At 52.5% G+C, this 12,820-nt stretch overlaps 1 protein-coding gene across 1 annotated transcript in view; it reads left to right on the forward strand.

Annotated features, from left to right (window-relative positions):
- LAMA5 (laminin, alpha 5) overlaps window positions 1–12,820 on the forward strand; it is a 46,733-nt gene that overhangs the window by 13,634 nt on the left and 20,279 nt on the right. Inside the window, 19 exon segments of the mRNA XM_009868704.1 lie at window positions 1–75; window positions 268–320; window positions 494–593; window positions 1,092–1,144; window positions 1,535–1,660; window positions 2,271–2,377; window positions 2,549–2,705; window positions 4,815–4,944; window positions 7,226–7,368; window positions 7,470–7,576; window positions 8,258–8,411; window positions 8,581–8,741; window positions 9,303–9,411; window positions 9,929–10,026; window positions 10,538–10,739; window positions 11,134–11,260; window positions 11,454–11,593; window positions 12,391–12,506; window positions 12,793–12,818. Of these exon segments, the coding sequence (XP_009867006.1) occupies window positions 1–75; window positions 268–320; window positions 494–593; window positions 1,092–1,144; window positions 1,535–1,660; window positions 2,271–2,377; window positions 2,549–2,705; window positions 4,815–4,944; window positions 7,226–7,368; window positions 7,470–7,576; window positions 8,258–8,411; window positions 8,581–8,741; window positions 9,303–9,411; window positions 9,929–10,026; window positions 10,538–10,739; window positions 11,134–11,260; window positions 11,454–11,593; window positions 12,391–12,506; window positions 12,793–12,818 (2,184 nt within the window).

Here is a 12,820-nt window from a genome sequence, read left to right on the forward strand (position 1 = left end):
CCTGCCGGCCCGGAGTGACGGGACTGCGCTGTGATAGCTGCGTGCCGGGCGCCTACGGGTTTCCACACTGCGAAGGTACCCCCTTCTCCTCCCTGATGTGGGGGGGACTCTGGCGTCTTGGGATGTAGTGATGCGGTACTGGTGAACGGGCTTATTGTCCCTCCAAGCGATGGAGAGACAATGCAGTGGAGGAAATAACCTCCTTTAGGAGCAGACAGGGTGTGAGCTATCTCTTTCTTAATCCCTCCTTGTACCTCTCTTTTCCAGTGGGCTCCTGTAACCCAGCAGGGCAGGTGACTGCAGATCCCTCAGTGGCCTCGGTGAGTATCAAAGGAGCCCAACTGCTGCAGGGCAGTTTTGTGTCACCCCCGTCTTCTTACTTTGGGCCAAGTCCTTGAAAGCAGCCATTCCCCACACCAGAGTAGCACACGCCACGTTGAGCTGCCGTGTTGCCAATTCTCACCTGCATTTTTCTCCTCCTCCCTTTCCCCAGGGCTCCTGTGCGTGTCGGGCGTACGTCGAAGGCCCAGCTTGTGACAGATGCAAGCCCTTGTACTGGAACCTGACTCCAGAGAACCCCTACGGCTGCCTGAGTAAGGAAATGGCATTTGCACGACCTCAGAAAGTCCCTCCATGCTGTAATGGTGCAAGACCCCAACCCAAGCCAGTGGGGACCATCATTTCTGGAGAGAAGTGATGCCCACCCTTCCATCTTCACCCGGAAGGGACTTGTCAGTGCTGGAGTGGTCTGAGTAGCCCCCACTTGGAGAGGGGAGAGGCTGGAGCCTGGAGCTTTTTGCTTGGGGTGAAAGACAGGGCTCAGGCAATGAGCTGTGCCGTACTCAGCCCTCCCTGCAGATGTTGCACACTTGATTTTTCATGGCTAAATGTGCAAAAAAGGCAAATGTCTTTGGTAGGTGTGTCCTCAACAGTAACTGCAAAATTGAAATGGGAGCCCTTGTGCAATGCTTCCCTCTACTTGACCAGTTCCCAGTTGGTGTCCTCTTGTGTGGTGGGTCCTTTTCCTTGTCAGGCTTCTTCTTCAGGGCTGATTGATCTTCTGGCTTTCTTGTTCATCTCCCTCTCTCCAGGCTGCAAGTGTGAAACCAGAGGCACCATGAGCGGAATTGCAGAGTGTCAGCAGGTGGGTTTTCTCCTCCAAGGCACCTCCAGGCATATGCTGTCTTGGGAAACGTTTCAGCTCCATCTTTCCCAGCAGCTGCTGAAGAGGCCTGTCCTGATGCTGAGCTCTCAAAGGTTGCACCACGATCTGGGCTTGCATGAGAATGTAGGATTAAGACCTGTCATAAATTAGGCACCTAAATATTTCTGGGTCTGTCCCAGGATGCTGGATTTTTGTTTGCCTGTACTATTGGCTAATTTATCTGGCCCACCCACACGCAGGAAGCTGTGTGGAGCATGAAACTCAAAATGCTTCTCCAGTGTCTCAGACCAGGACCCAGATAACTGAGAAACAGCTTGTCTGTGATGAGCAAGGGGAGGGAATGAACTTCCATGACTGTTTCTCCTCTAGGGCGACGGGCAGTGTTTCTGCAAACCTAACATCTGCGGGCAGTTCTGCTCAACATGCAAGGACGGCTACTTCAACATGGAGAACGCAAATTACTTTGGCTGCCAAGGTGAGGCCCCTTTGTCCTGTGTCGGGTGAATGAGGAGGGCCACAAGAGCTGATCTCTGGAGCAGGAGGCTCTTGCATATACCAGCTGACTGTTCGCTTTGGAGAGAAGGAACAGATGTCCCACCTCTTGCTTTTGGTGATACCATGGCTCAGAGCAGGGGGCTGGGTCTTGCTGTGGAGCTGGAGACCCGAGTACGTGGTTTTTCCACCGTTGGACACAGGTCTGTCAAGCTGGGGAATGAAAAGCCAGGAAAGGTGCCTCTTGGGTGCCACAAACTGGGGTGTTTTAACCATTGGCTGTGTCCTTGCAGCTCTACCCCTTCCTCCTGTAGGGAGCAGGTGGGCATGGACATGTGGGGTTGACCGCTCTCCATCAGGGCTGTGGGAAGAGGTAAAGGAGGAGATCTGGCCACTCTTTGCAGGGCTGCAGCGCCCGGCCGTGAGGGTTTGCAGACCTCATTCCTCCCGCAGCCGTCTGGAAATAGCTCGGCGCTGAGGTGGAGAGAAAGCTGGTCCAAGTGGGGCGAGGGCCAATATGAAAACGGATACAATGGAACAAAAATAGCCGCCCCGGCGGGCGTGCCTTTGATTAGTGACCAGGAGCTGGTTAGCGTGGCGGGAATGTAAACAGGCGCTTCCTGCCCGCTGTGACGTCGGCGGGTCCCTGGGGCCATCCTGCGAGGAACGGAGCGGAGCCTGTCGCTGTCGGCAGAGCACGCGTGGCCCCACCTGCACCCAGTAAGCTGCTCGGGGAGATGCACCTTGGGGTGACGTGCCTCCTCTGCACTCCCTTGGGAATGGTGTCCTTGGCCACCCTGGGTCTGGGGACCTCATCGTCTGGGCCACGTGCCTGGCAGAGGTGTCTTCTTGGCTCTCCCGGCAGGTAACAGTGCTCCCTCTCTTCCCCAGACCCGCGCGGGATCATTATTTCCCTGACCTTCACCATCTGAAATTCGAACTGGAGGAAGGGACGACGCCGGCTGGCCGGGCCGTGCGTTTTGGCTACAACCCCCTGGAGTTTGAGGGCTTCAGCTGGCGAGGATACGCGCAGATGTCCTCCATCCAGGTACGCCTGGTGTCTGCAGCCCAGCTCCCCCTGGGGAGGATACAGCCGGTGGAAGACTGCCATGATTTTGGCACACATCTTTCACCCCAAGTGCTTCTCAGAACCCCCCCTCAAGTCACATGATGGCCAACATAAACAGCACAGTGTATATATAGCCTGTTTGCACAGATATTTCCTGTAGTGCTGCGGGTGGCATAGACTGATGAGGGGAAAGATCCTAAATTGGGAATCTCCTGACATCCCAGTCCGGTTAGACAAAGATGGTAGCTTGGTGATTACTTACAGGGATGTCTATAAATGCTGTCTCTGGGTTTTCTTGTGGATCTTACATCTGACTCCTGCAACTCTGCATAACCTTCTCTCCCTTTTTCAAAAACAAATTAGCTCCTCCTTTGCTGCTGTGTTCAGCTTGGACCTCTTATTCCCCCTCTGCCTCTGTTCTTGCTGTTAGATGGTTTGCTGCAATGACGGTTTACACTAACCTGGAGTTGTCTAAGCGGTAGAAGTGAGGCTGTTTCATCTCTTGACCCTTTTTTCTCCCTGGTGGATTCTTCTGTGTGGCCCCTGTGGAAGTGTCACCTGTGTGTGTGCTTGGGGATGGGGTGCAGGACAGTGGTTCTCCAACAGTCTTGTCCCATGTAAGATGTTCCTTATTCTAGTGTATGTACTTCCAATTTTCTTCACTTTTTTTCATGCTTAGGTGAAATAACAGCCTGATGTGCTAGACATTTCCCATTGGATTTGTATGTAGGAGCTAAGTAATGAACTCCTGTAGGCTTCCTTGAGAAAACCTCGGCTTTAAAGCTTAAGGATGGAGCTCATGCTCAAGATTATGCTCCTGTTTTACATCCAGTGTTGGTGTTTGAGATAGGGATAGGTCTTGACAGATGGGTTAGCACATGGCTTTCTCCTGGCAGGTCTCACCTGTAGTTCGTTCTCTGCAAGTTCCTTCCAGTTCGCTCTCCTGTAGGAAGATGGTGCATAACTGGAGCTTTGAGGAACACAGAGCCCTCATTAGGAGTCTCCCTGGGCAGACCCCAAGTTTACCCTGTAGAAGGGACGGCATTTAAGCAGATGCTTAGATGTCTTTGAAATAGGTTAGACTTAAGCATCTGCTTAACCAGGGTCTTCCCGAATGTAATCCAGACGGGCAGAGGGCTGACGTGGTGGTGCGCTCCCGTAGCACCAGCATTGCAGGTTTCCGAGCATGAGGCACCAGCTCAATTCGCAGCCTCCTCTGTAGGCATCTGAGCAGAGCCCCATAAACCCCAGGGCAGGCGCTGCAGCGTTTGGTACCTGCTGGCTTGTCACGGCACAAAGCCCAAAAGCAATGTGCAGATAACAAAAGCAAGGGCTCTTCCCAAACTTTCCTCTGGCACGGCACGTGACCCAGGAATAGCTGAACTACCCTGCTGTGCCAGAGCATCTGCCAGATGTGGGCAGAGCCTTCCCAGCCCCTTCCTGCAGGCAGGTTGCTCCCTCGGTGGCCCCAGAAGTCCTGAGGCGCCCATGCCGTGACCGGGCAGTAGGGTCCTTGTGCTTGTCTCCTCCTTACGCTGTGGCATGTCGCTTTGGGGAGCAGTGAGCCGAGAGGCTGCGCTTGGGCTGTAGCTGTGGGCGGTGGAGGTAATTGAAGGTGTGCTCTGCTTCTCTCCCCTTTCTCTCTCCCACCAGCCCAAGGTAGTGGTGACTCTCAATGTGACCTCCCCCGACCTCTTCCGCCTCGTCTTCCGCTACGTCAGCCGGGGGCCCGCCCGTGCAGCCGGGGGCCCCGCCAGTGTGGAAGGGAGGGTCTCGGTCGTTGAGGAAGGAAAGTTTAATGTTTGTGGCAACTGTAAGTGCATTTTTCACTTCTAGACTAACTCGGAGCATCCCACGCTGCAACGCCGCTCCTCTGCCCCTTCTCCTGCCCCCAAGTGTGCCCGTCTCAGGTGTGCCCGTCTCAGGCGGCCGGCCAGCGCCGTGCCACGGGATGGCGAGGGAGGGGGAAGAAAGGCAGGCAGGCAGGCAGGTAGGCAGGCGGGTAAGGCTCTCCCGCAGAGTTGAGTGAGCAGCCAGGAGCTGGCCCCCCAGTGACGTGTGGCCCGTGTGCTTTTTTGCTTTTTGCAGAATAAAATCAGAGTCACTGTAGCCGTGAAGGAGGCAGAGCTCTATCTGTTCCATGTCATCCTGAGGTATATTAATTCAGGAGGGGCCACTGTGTATGGCAAAATTACAGCTTATCAGCCACGAAGAAGAGGTAAGGATCCCAGACTGCTCTGCTCCCCTGCACCATCGCCACCTCCTCCCCATCCCAGGCAACCTTCTGCATCACCCTTCCAGAAGACACCCCCATTAGTCCTGCCCTTCCAATGGAAAGGCTGATTTGAGTTTGCAGCCCCCCTTATTTAACAAAGCAGCAGCAAATTGGCCCCCCATCCCAGGGCTGCGCACTGAGGACTGTTATCAGCCAGGCTGTTGTGAGATAAAGCTGCTGCATGGGTTGATAGAGCCTTTCCAGCACAGGACAAGATCACCCCGGTGCCCCAAGCAGAGCTGAGCTGAATTTCCACAAAACCAGAATGGGCCAAGTGCTGGGAACTGGATCCAAACTTTGGCAGCTGGACATGATTTTTCTTCGGAACTGTCCTCCTTGCACTTGTCCCAAACCAAGCTGCTGGCTTCACACATGGTGTGGGGTTTGGAAGTGGCATGGAATTGCATGTGTTACACAGGCGTTGCACTTTGGTGCAATGTCTTCTCATCAAGCCATGAGCTGCTGGAAAAGAGGAACCACCAAATGATGGCTGAACAAGCCTAGAGACCTGGACAACAAATATTCTGGGAATTGATACGAGCAAGACGACATGGGGACAGAGCTGAGGCCATGCAAGTGCCCTTCTGTGTGGTTTGAAGATGAATTTTACCCCTTCTGATGCTACAGCCACATTGTCCTGCTGACCTCCAGACCATATGTGCACAAGGCTGTTGACACCAGCTACCTGATTTATCAGCATGTGAATTTCTCTCCTCTGTCTTGAGTTGACATAGAAGGTGTTTTGCCTTTGATGTGATATGCAGGGTTTAAAATGCCAAGATATTATTTTTAAACTTTTGTTTGAGGGGGAAAATAGCTGGCTATTTTTATGACCAGCAATTTTATATAGCAGAAAGACAAGAGAAGCATGAGCCTTGCACCAGAGGTCAGGAAGTAATTGTCCTATCCATCAGCAGAGCTCCTTTGCCTTATAATGTTCTTCCCTCCTTGCTCAGAAGCAACCTTTGATTTTTCTGACGCTGAAGGCAAGGTGCCAGACGGACACACCAGCAGCGGGATCTGGGAGAGCAGCTTCCTCGATAAGCCAGATCAGCTCCAGAAACGCTGAGCCACCTTCTGCCCAGGTGGAACGGGCTTCACGTGGTAAAGCACAAGCAGCCTGGGAAGAAGATAAGTTGGAAGATGTGGTTTGCAAGAAAGGAGCATATGCAGGCCAGTTCCTCACACCCCACCTCCAGAAGCCCTCTCAGTTTGAGTTGCCTACGATCTCAAAGGGATGTGAAACTTCAGCTATTTAAGAAATCTACCCCCTTGCCTGTTCAGGGAAATCTCTATCCTCCTTGCATTCTCACCTCTGCTTCCCATCTGAGAGAGGTCTCAACCTCAGCTGATGCCAGGCTCGTTGCAGAGCCAGCGTGTGTGGGAAGGGGCTGACCCACCTGAGCAGTAGCAAAAGCCATTGCTTTAGCTTCGAGCCCTCTGCATTCTGCCTCGATGTCTGTGTACCACGCCAGGACCATCCGTGTGCCACATTCCCCACTTCCTTCTTCATCTCATCTGCTCGCCATGCAGCCGTGCGCGGTGAATCCCTCTCCCCGTGCTCTCCAAAATGCTGCAGAGACTGCTAGACAGGCAGATGGTCTGCTCCTAGGTGCTGTATCGTTATTGCATCAAAGTTAATGAATCCAAAGGTTATGGGACTGTGTCAGCTGAGCCAGGGAGCTGTTCGACAGGAGCAGGACCAGACCTTAAACCCATTCTGTCCTGTCAGTTAAAATCAATGTATAGATCTTGGGTGCAGAGTCCGTGGCTGGCAAGAAAGACAGGAGCACAGCTTGGGGGTCTGAAAGTTTGCCGGAAGATAGGTATGTCACCTGTGGAGCTGAGCTCAGAATATCCAAAAGGAAGAATGTATCTGGGCAATTCTTTCCATCTGTCTCAGAATAAATTCTTCACAGAGGAGTTTCTTCCTTCTCTAGCTGGCGAAACACTCCTCGGCGTGCAGCACTCCATGCTTTGCAGTCCGAGGATGCAGAGCACACCGAGAGAGCTGTGGATTAGCATTAAGGATTGCGGTGATTTATGTTTGGTTTTTTTCTCCCATTAAGCTACTGAGCAGATTCAGAATGGATGTCTATGTTACAGGACAGTGTGGGTTTGCTACAACAGCACCGAGAGCAGGAGCTCGGGGGCCCCTCTCCAGTTTGCAGCCCCAGACTTTCCATTCTAGTCCCTTCACAACCTCTCATCCCTCCCGCTCCAGGTACAGAGCAGACCAAGCAGATTGTCTTTGCTCCCAGCACGGAGCCAGCCTTTGTCACCGTCCCCCAGAACAGCTTTGGGGAGCCCTTCGTACTCAACCCCAACACCTGGTCTCTGGTTGTTGAAGCAGAGGGTGTGCTGCTGGTAAGGACCAGCCCCCGTGCTCCATCCGCCACAGGGGCTTTCAGCAGCTCCCTGGGGACAAGTGTCCCAAATATAACCGACTGTCCCGTCTCTCCTTGTAGGATTATCTGGTTTTGCTACCCAGCTCATACTATGAAGCTCCAATACTGCAGCTCAGGGTCACGGAGCCATGTACCTACCAGCCAGCCCCAGAGCAAGCCACCCAGAAGTAAGGATCTCTGCACCTTTATCCTGTGTGGGACCTCCTCAGCTCCTCTTGGCCTGGGACATATATGCAGGCCACACTCTCTGAGGGTCTGGATGCAGTAAAATTGCTTGCTGGAATACTTTGCTGTGGTTAGTAAAGCCCACTGAGCCTTCACTGTCCCGGAAAGCCAACACATAGATCTCCTCATCCATGGCACAGTCTGTGTGTGTATTCTCCTGGACCCTGGAGAGCCTCTGCTAGGCTGGGTTCCCAGTGCCGAATTGTGTTAGTCAGCACTGGAAGATGGCTACAGTGAGTTAGGTCTTGCTGGACTATTTAAAATGAATGGGCAGAGTGTGGTAATGCTTAGAGCACCTCTGTGCTTGCTCTGCCCAAGTCCTCTCTGTCCGTGTTGGCGGTAAGGCTGGTTGGGCTCTGGACACCAGTTGTCCCCTCCACTATACCAGTGGCCCCAGGATAAAGCACCTTGCCTAGAGGAGAAGTTTTTTGGGTTTTATGGGTCCTATAAAATGGAATCTCTTGCTGCACAGTAATCAGAGATGCTCCTCTGGGCAGTGGAGCCTTCACGTTGGACTAAAGCCTTCTGCAAATCTTGCTGGGATCAGGCCGAATGGTTGCTCTTGACTCTTGTAATCGTGATGTAATGACCATACTTTGCAATTTTTTTCTTGATGTTTTTAGCTGCCTCTTGTATAAGTATCTGTCTGTGGACCGTTTCCCTGCTGTGTCGGGGGTGGATGCGGTGTGCAGGCTGGACAACCGGTTACCCAGAGTGTGTCCCGCAGAGCAGCTCACCCCCTCCCACCCCTGGATGGCAACCTGCAGTGGCAGTGACGTGAGTGGCGTTTCTGTTTCACCCCTCGCACGGGCACCGCAGCACTCATCCCTCTGCTCCCGCTGCCTGGTGCTTTGCATGCTCCCGGACAGGTCACCAGATGGGGTTTGCGCCCATGTACGCCCCACTGTTGCCCCATCAGTCTTACGGTTGTCTCCCTGTCCTCCAGGTGGAAGTCCAACTGTCCCTGCCTATTGCCCAGCCCGGCAAATACGTGCTGGTGGTGGAGTACGCCAACACCAACGCTTTGCAGACTGTGGGCGTTGCTGTGAGCTCGCCACACTTAGCCATGCAGCAGGCCACGTTCATCTTCTACCCGTGTGTCTACAGGTATGGTCAGCTCTGAGGAGGAGAAAGGGTGTGATCCTCCTCTGACATGATGAGGACAAACCTCCCCGGCTTGAGCTTTTTTTGCTTTATCGCATGAACAAAGCAATGCCTCGGTGTTGTACATCTAAGCTGTGTATGTGCAAACTCACTCTAGCTGGACATGGATTTTAATGACTGGCCGCTCCTGGGAAATACATATCTGTGCCAAGGCAGTCCTCTAATGCCTCTGCCAGGAGCTAATCTGTTGGTTCTGTTTAGCTGGGTGCGTTGGTAGGATGATTTAGGGGATGGCTTTATTTGAGCTGTTGGTGCAAGTCAAACCCTGCCCTATGTTGTACAAGTGTCTGACTTCAGCCTGCAACCTTTGCAATAGGAAACAAGTGTTTGAGGTGTCCTTGGGAAACTTCACTCTTAGGACTTGCCAGAAAAGGCATCAAAAGATTTCCAGGGACTTTGTTTAAATACCTTCAGGACCTATACCTTCAGGATATAGCTGTCAAGACTAGAAATGGGTCACGACCCTGCTCAAGGCTGGCTTCAAAATCCATGTTTCCTTTACAGTTTCCTTTGTCGAGGGATCGCTGTAGATTCCCAGAGCCGCGTGGCAACTTTTGAACTTACCTCAGAGGCCACCATTCGGTTCACATCTGATCTGGCCGACTTCTTCCTGGTAAGGCTCCCTGCGAGGGCAGCTCTGTTGACAGGTTACAAAGAAGAGAGTCAGGAGCAGTCCCCAGCATGTAGAAGGGTTTTCTAGTCCTGTTTGGGCTAGATCTTAGTCTATATCATGAGCAGTCTAAGGTGGAGAATGTGGTCAGTGGTATCTTCTGAACTAGATTGTTGGCCTGGGATTTGGGAGAAGATGGGGAGAAGATGCTCTTTGCAGCAGGAGCTCTGCAGCACTGTGGCTTTGCCTCTTCCTATTTTACCTTGAAGGCGTTCACAGTTGTTTAGCCAAGGATAGAAGAATCCCATAAATACATGGAACTCCTGAATGCCCTGGGGTTTGTGCTGAGGAAGAAGGGGCAGTAAACAGAGGTGTGACCTGCCGTGCATTAGCTCAGGTGTCTAACAAGGAGGTGCCTGGTGTGCTTTGCCTGATTGCTGGTGGGCACAGGAGCTGCTGTAGGTTCCCGGTGGCAGAAGCTGTCACCTAACGGGGTGTCTCTCTCTTCCACGTGCAACAGCACAAAGTGTACCTCGTCCCCGCGGCACAGTTCACCATGGAGCTCATTGAGCCGAAGGTGCATTGCATCAGCGTCCATGGCACGTTCTCAGCCAACAGGTAAGAGCTGCAGGTCCCTTGGGGTTTTAGCATGAATGTGGCTGTTTCCAAAAGCAGTTGCTTCCCCTGCTTCCTTCAGGTTTGGGGTCTTTTCAGTTCTTGGCGCAGTAGAAATAAACCTCTGGCTGAGGTGAAGCACCTTTCCAGTGCCCACCGAGCAGGCAGCAGTGGAGTAAGGACTGGAATTTGGGCAGCTGGTCCTTTGTCTGAACACCACGGTGCCTCCTGTGGCAGACACTCCAGTGTCATCCTGAAGAAACTTTCCCACGCTTGCTCACATACAGCATGAGATGCTCGCTGTATCTGATTTTTTGACACTGTTTTGAATCAATATTTGCACAGGAGTTAGCCTGTGAAAGGTTCCTGTTCTTCCTACTGAGCCTGTGTCCCAGTACCCCCAGGGTCCTTGTAGGAAGCTCACCCTCAGCAGGCAGGCTTCTCCTGCCAGGACCCCGTAGTCCCTCTCTCCTTGTCAGAGATTTTTACATCCTGTTTTCTCCTTGTTTTGCAGCAGCTCCTGTGTTCCCTCAAGGTTCCTGAAGCTTTCCCAGTCGATCGTTTTGGAGGGGGCCCAGGTTCTGCCCATCGCCCCTGATGTCCCTCTGGCTCAGGCTGTTCATGTGGCTCCAGCTGGGGTCCCGGTGGAGCCTGCACCTCGTCCTCCCACAGCGGTGGACCCCACCGCAGAGCTCATCCTCCTGCAGCCACCACAGGTAATGGCACAAGTGTGTACTGGGGTGGTTTTGCGGTGTTGTGACACTGGACACATGGGACAAGGAGAAGTTTTCCTTCTTGGTTGACCAGGTTTAGCCATTAGCATATTCAGAATTTAATCAGGACTGTAAACTTGTCCCTGAACCTGTAATTCCCGTGGACTCTCCTGTCTTAAGTCTATCCAGCCCTCCTTGGTTCTCTGGTCTCCAAGGAAAAGCTTTGCAGGTGGCTCCATTAGAAGACGGAGTGTGAAGACAAGGGGGTTGATTCACCACAAGTCTCAAGACTGACAATTAAGAGCACAGATTTGTGCAATAATAATAAAAAAAACCCGAGCTGTAAGTGCAGGCATCAAATATCATTTTTTGTCTTTGTTCTCCTGTTTTGGGACAGGCTGCTGTTATGTTTAACAGCCGGATCCAGACCCTGGGACGCTACGCTTTCATCCTACACTACTACCAGCCCAACCATCCCACCTTCCCGGTGGAAGTGTTAATCAACGGTGGGCGCATCTGGCAAGGTGAGAAGAATGGGGACCTGGGGGAAGCTGCTGGTGGGCACAAGCCCTGGAGAGCTTTTCGTGCCAGAGGATAACTGCAGATTCTTCAGGGATGGCAAAGATGAAACCAGACCCCCTCATCTCTTCCAAACTGGGAGGATGGGATGGGGACTGCAAAGGAAACGTGGGACCAACACATTTGTTGTCTTTTCAGGTCAGGTCAATGCTAATTTCTGCCCACATGGCTACGGGTGCCGGAGCCTGGTAATTTCCGAGGACCAGATTATCCTGGATGTTACCGATAATGATCTGACTGTGGTTGTTCGGGTGCCAGAGGACAAGCAGCTGTGGCTGGTGAGCCTCGCTTTTCAGGAAGCTCCCAGGTCATGCTGGACCAGGCTCCAGCAGGGCTTGGAGTTTGTCCTTGGATTATTGTTACTGTGTGACCGCAGAAACATTTCCCACCATTGCTCAGATTCTGAGCTACCGTAAAAAGTTGCAATCTCCAACCTTAGTGGTGTAGAATTGAGAACAGAATTCGCAGAGACAGCGTCTGTATCTGAGTTACCGTTCACTCTGTGGTTTTGATACCAAAGCAAGGCACAAATTGGATTGCAAGCATAGCCCATGATAATGCAGAATAAGTCTTAATTGCTGCCCCCAGCAGTACTTTTCACCTGCATAATGTTGCTTGTCCAGGCAGATCTCATTGTGGGAGCAAGTAGCCCTTGTTACCCTCAGGCAACAGGATCAAAATTTGAATAAATGATTGAAAGACAGAATTGGAACCTATGTGCCTTTATGTCTAGAACTTTAAGATGGCAGTGACAGCCTGCTTCTCTGCTGAAGCACAGCCAGTGCTGCCTTTTTGGGCTGTTCTGCCCTTTTTTCTACTCCAGTGAATTTGGGCATTAGATTGAGATTAGATTTTAGATTAGATTAAGTGGATCCTGATGGACAGAACTCAATAGAGAGGTGGCCCCTGGTCTCGCCAGTACTCAGGCACTTTGTGTATTATGTTTGGTCTCATCAAGCGATGAGCTGATGAGAAGTTCAGGTTGCATTTGGACTTCTGAGTGAGCTCATTTTGGACCGCGTCTGTCTGATTCAGCTGAGGAGCTTGGCTCACCCATCTTGTCCTTGCTTTGCAGGATTACATCCTTGTGGTGCCTGAGGACAGCTACAGCTCTCAATACCTGCAGGAGGAACCCCTGGACAAGTCCTATGATTTCATCAGCAGTTGTGGCATCAACAGCTTCTACATCAAGTGAGACCCTTGGGGTTGGGTGCTGCCTTGCTGCCCACAGGCTGCATGCTCCTTAAGGAGCAAAAACCCCCATTCCCTTCGTGTGTGGGCAGGGGAGGGGTCTGGTTAAGGCTTTCCTTGTCTAATCACCAAGCCTGGGGCTATTTGGGGGATCTCGGCGTCACGGGGCTCTCCCTCCTAGTACTTCCGTGCCCCTTGCGGCAGGAGAATCCTGCTGGATTTTGGGCTGGTGGGGGGAGGCTGTGGGAGCGCGCAGGACGGTGACACCTCCCGCCTTCCCCTGCAGCCCCAGCACATCGTCGAGGTTCTGCCGT

The sequence above is a fragment of the Apaloderma vittatum genome, unplaced genomic scaffold (assembly GCF_000703405.1).
Source record: "Apaloderma vittatum isolate BGI_N311 unplaced genomic scaffold, ASM70340v1 scaffold7314, whole genome shotgun sequence".
NCBI lineage: Eukaryota > Metazoa > Chordata > Aves > Trogoniformes > Trogonidae > Apaloderma > Apaloderma vittatum.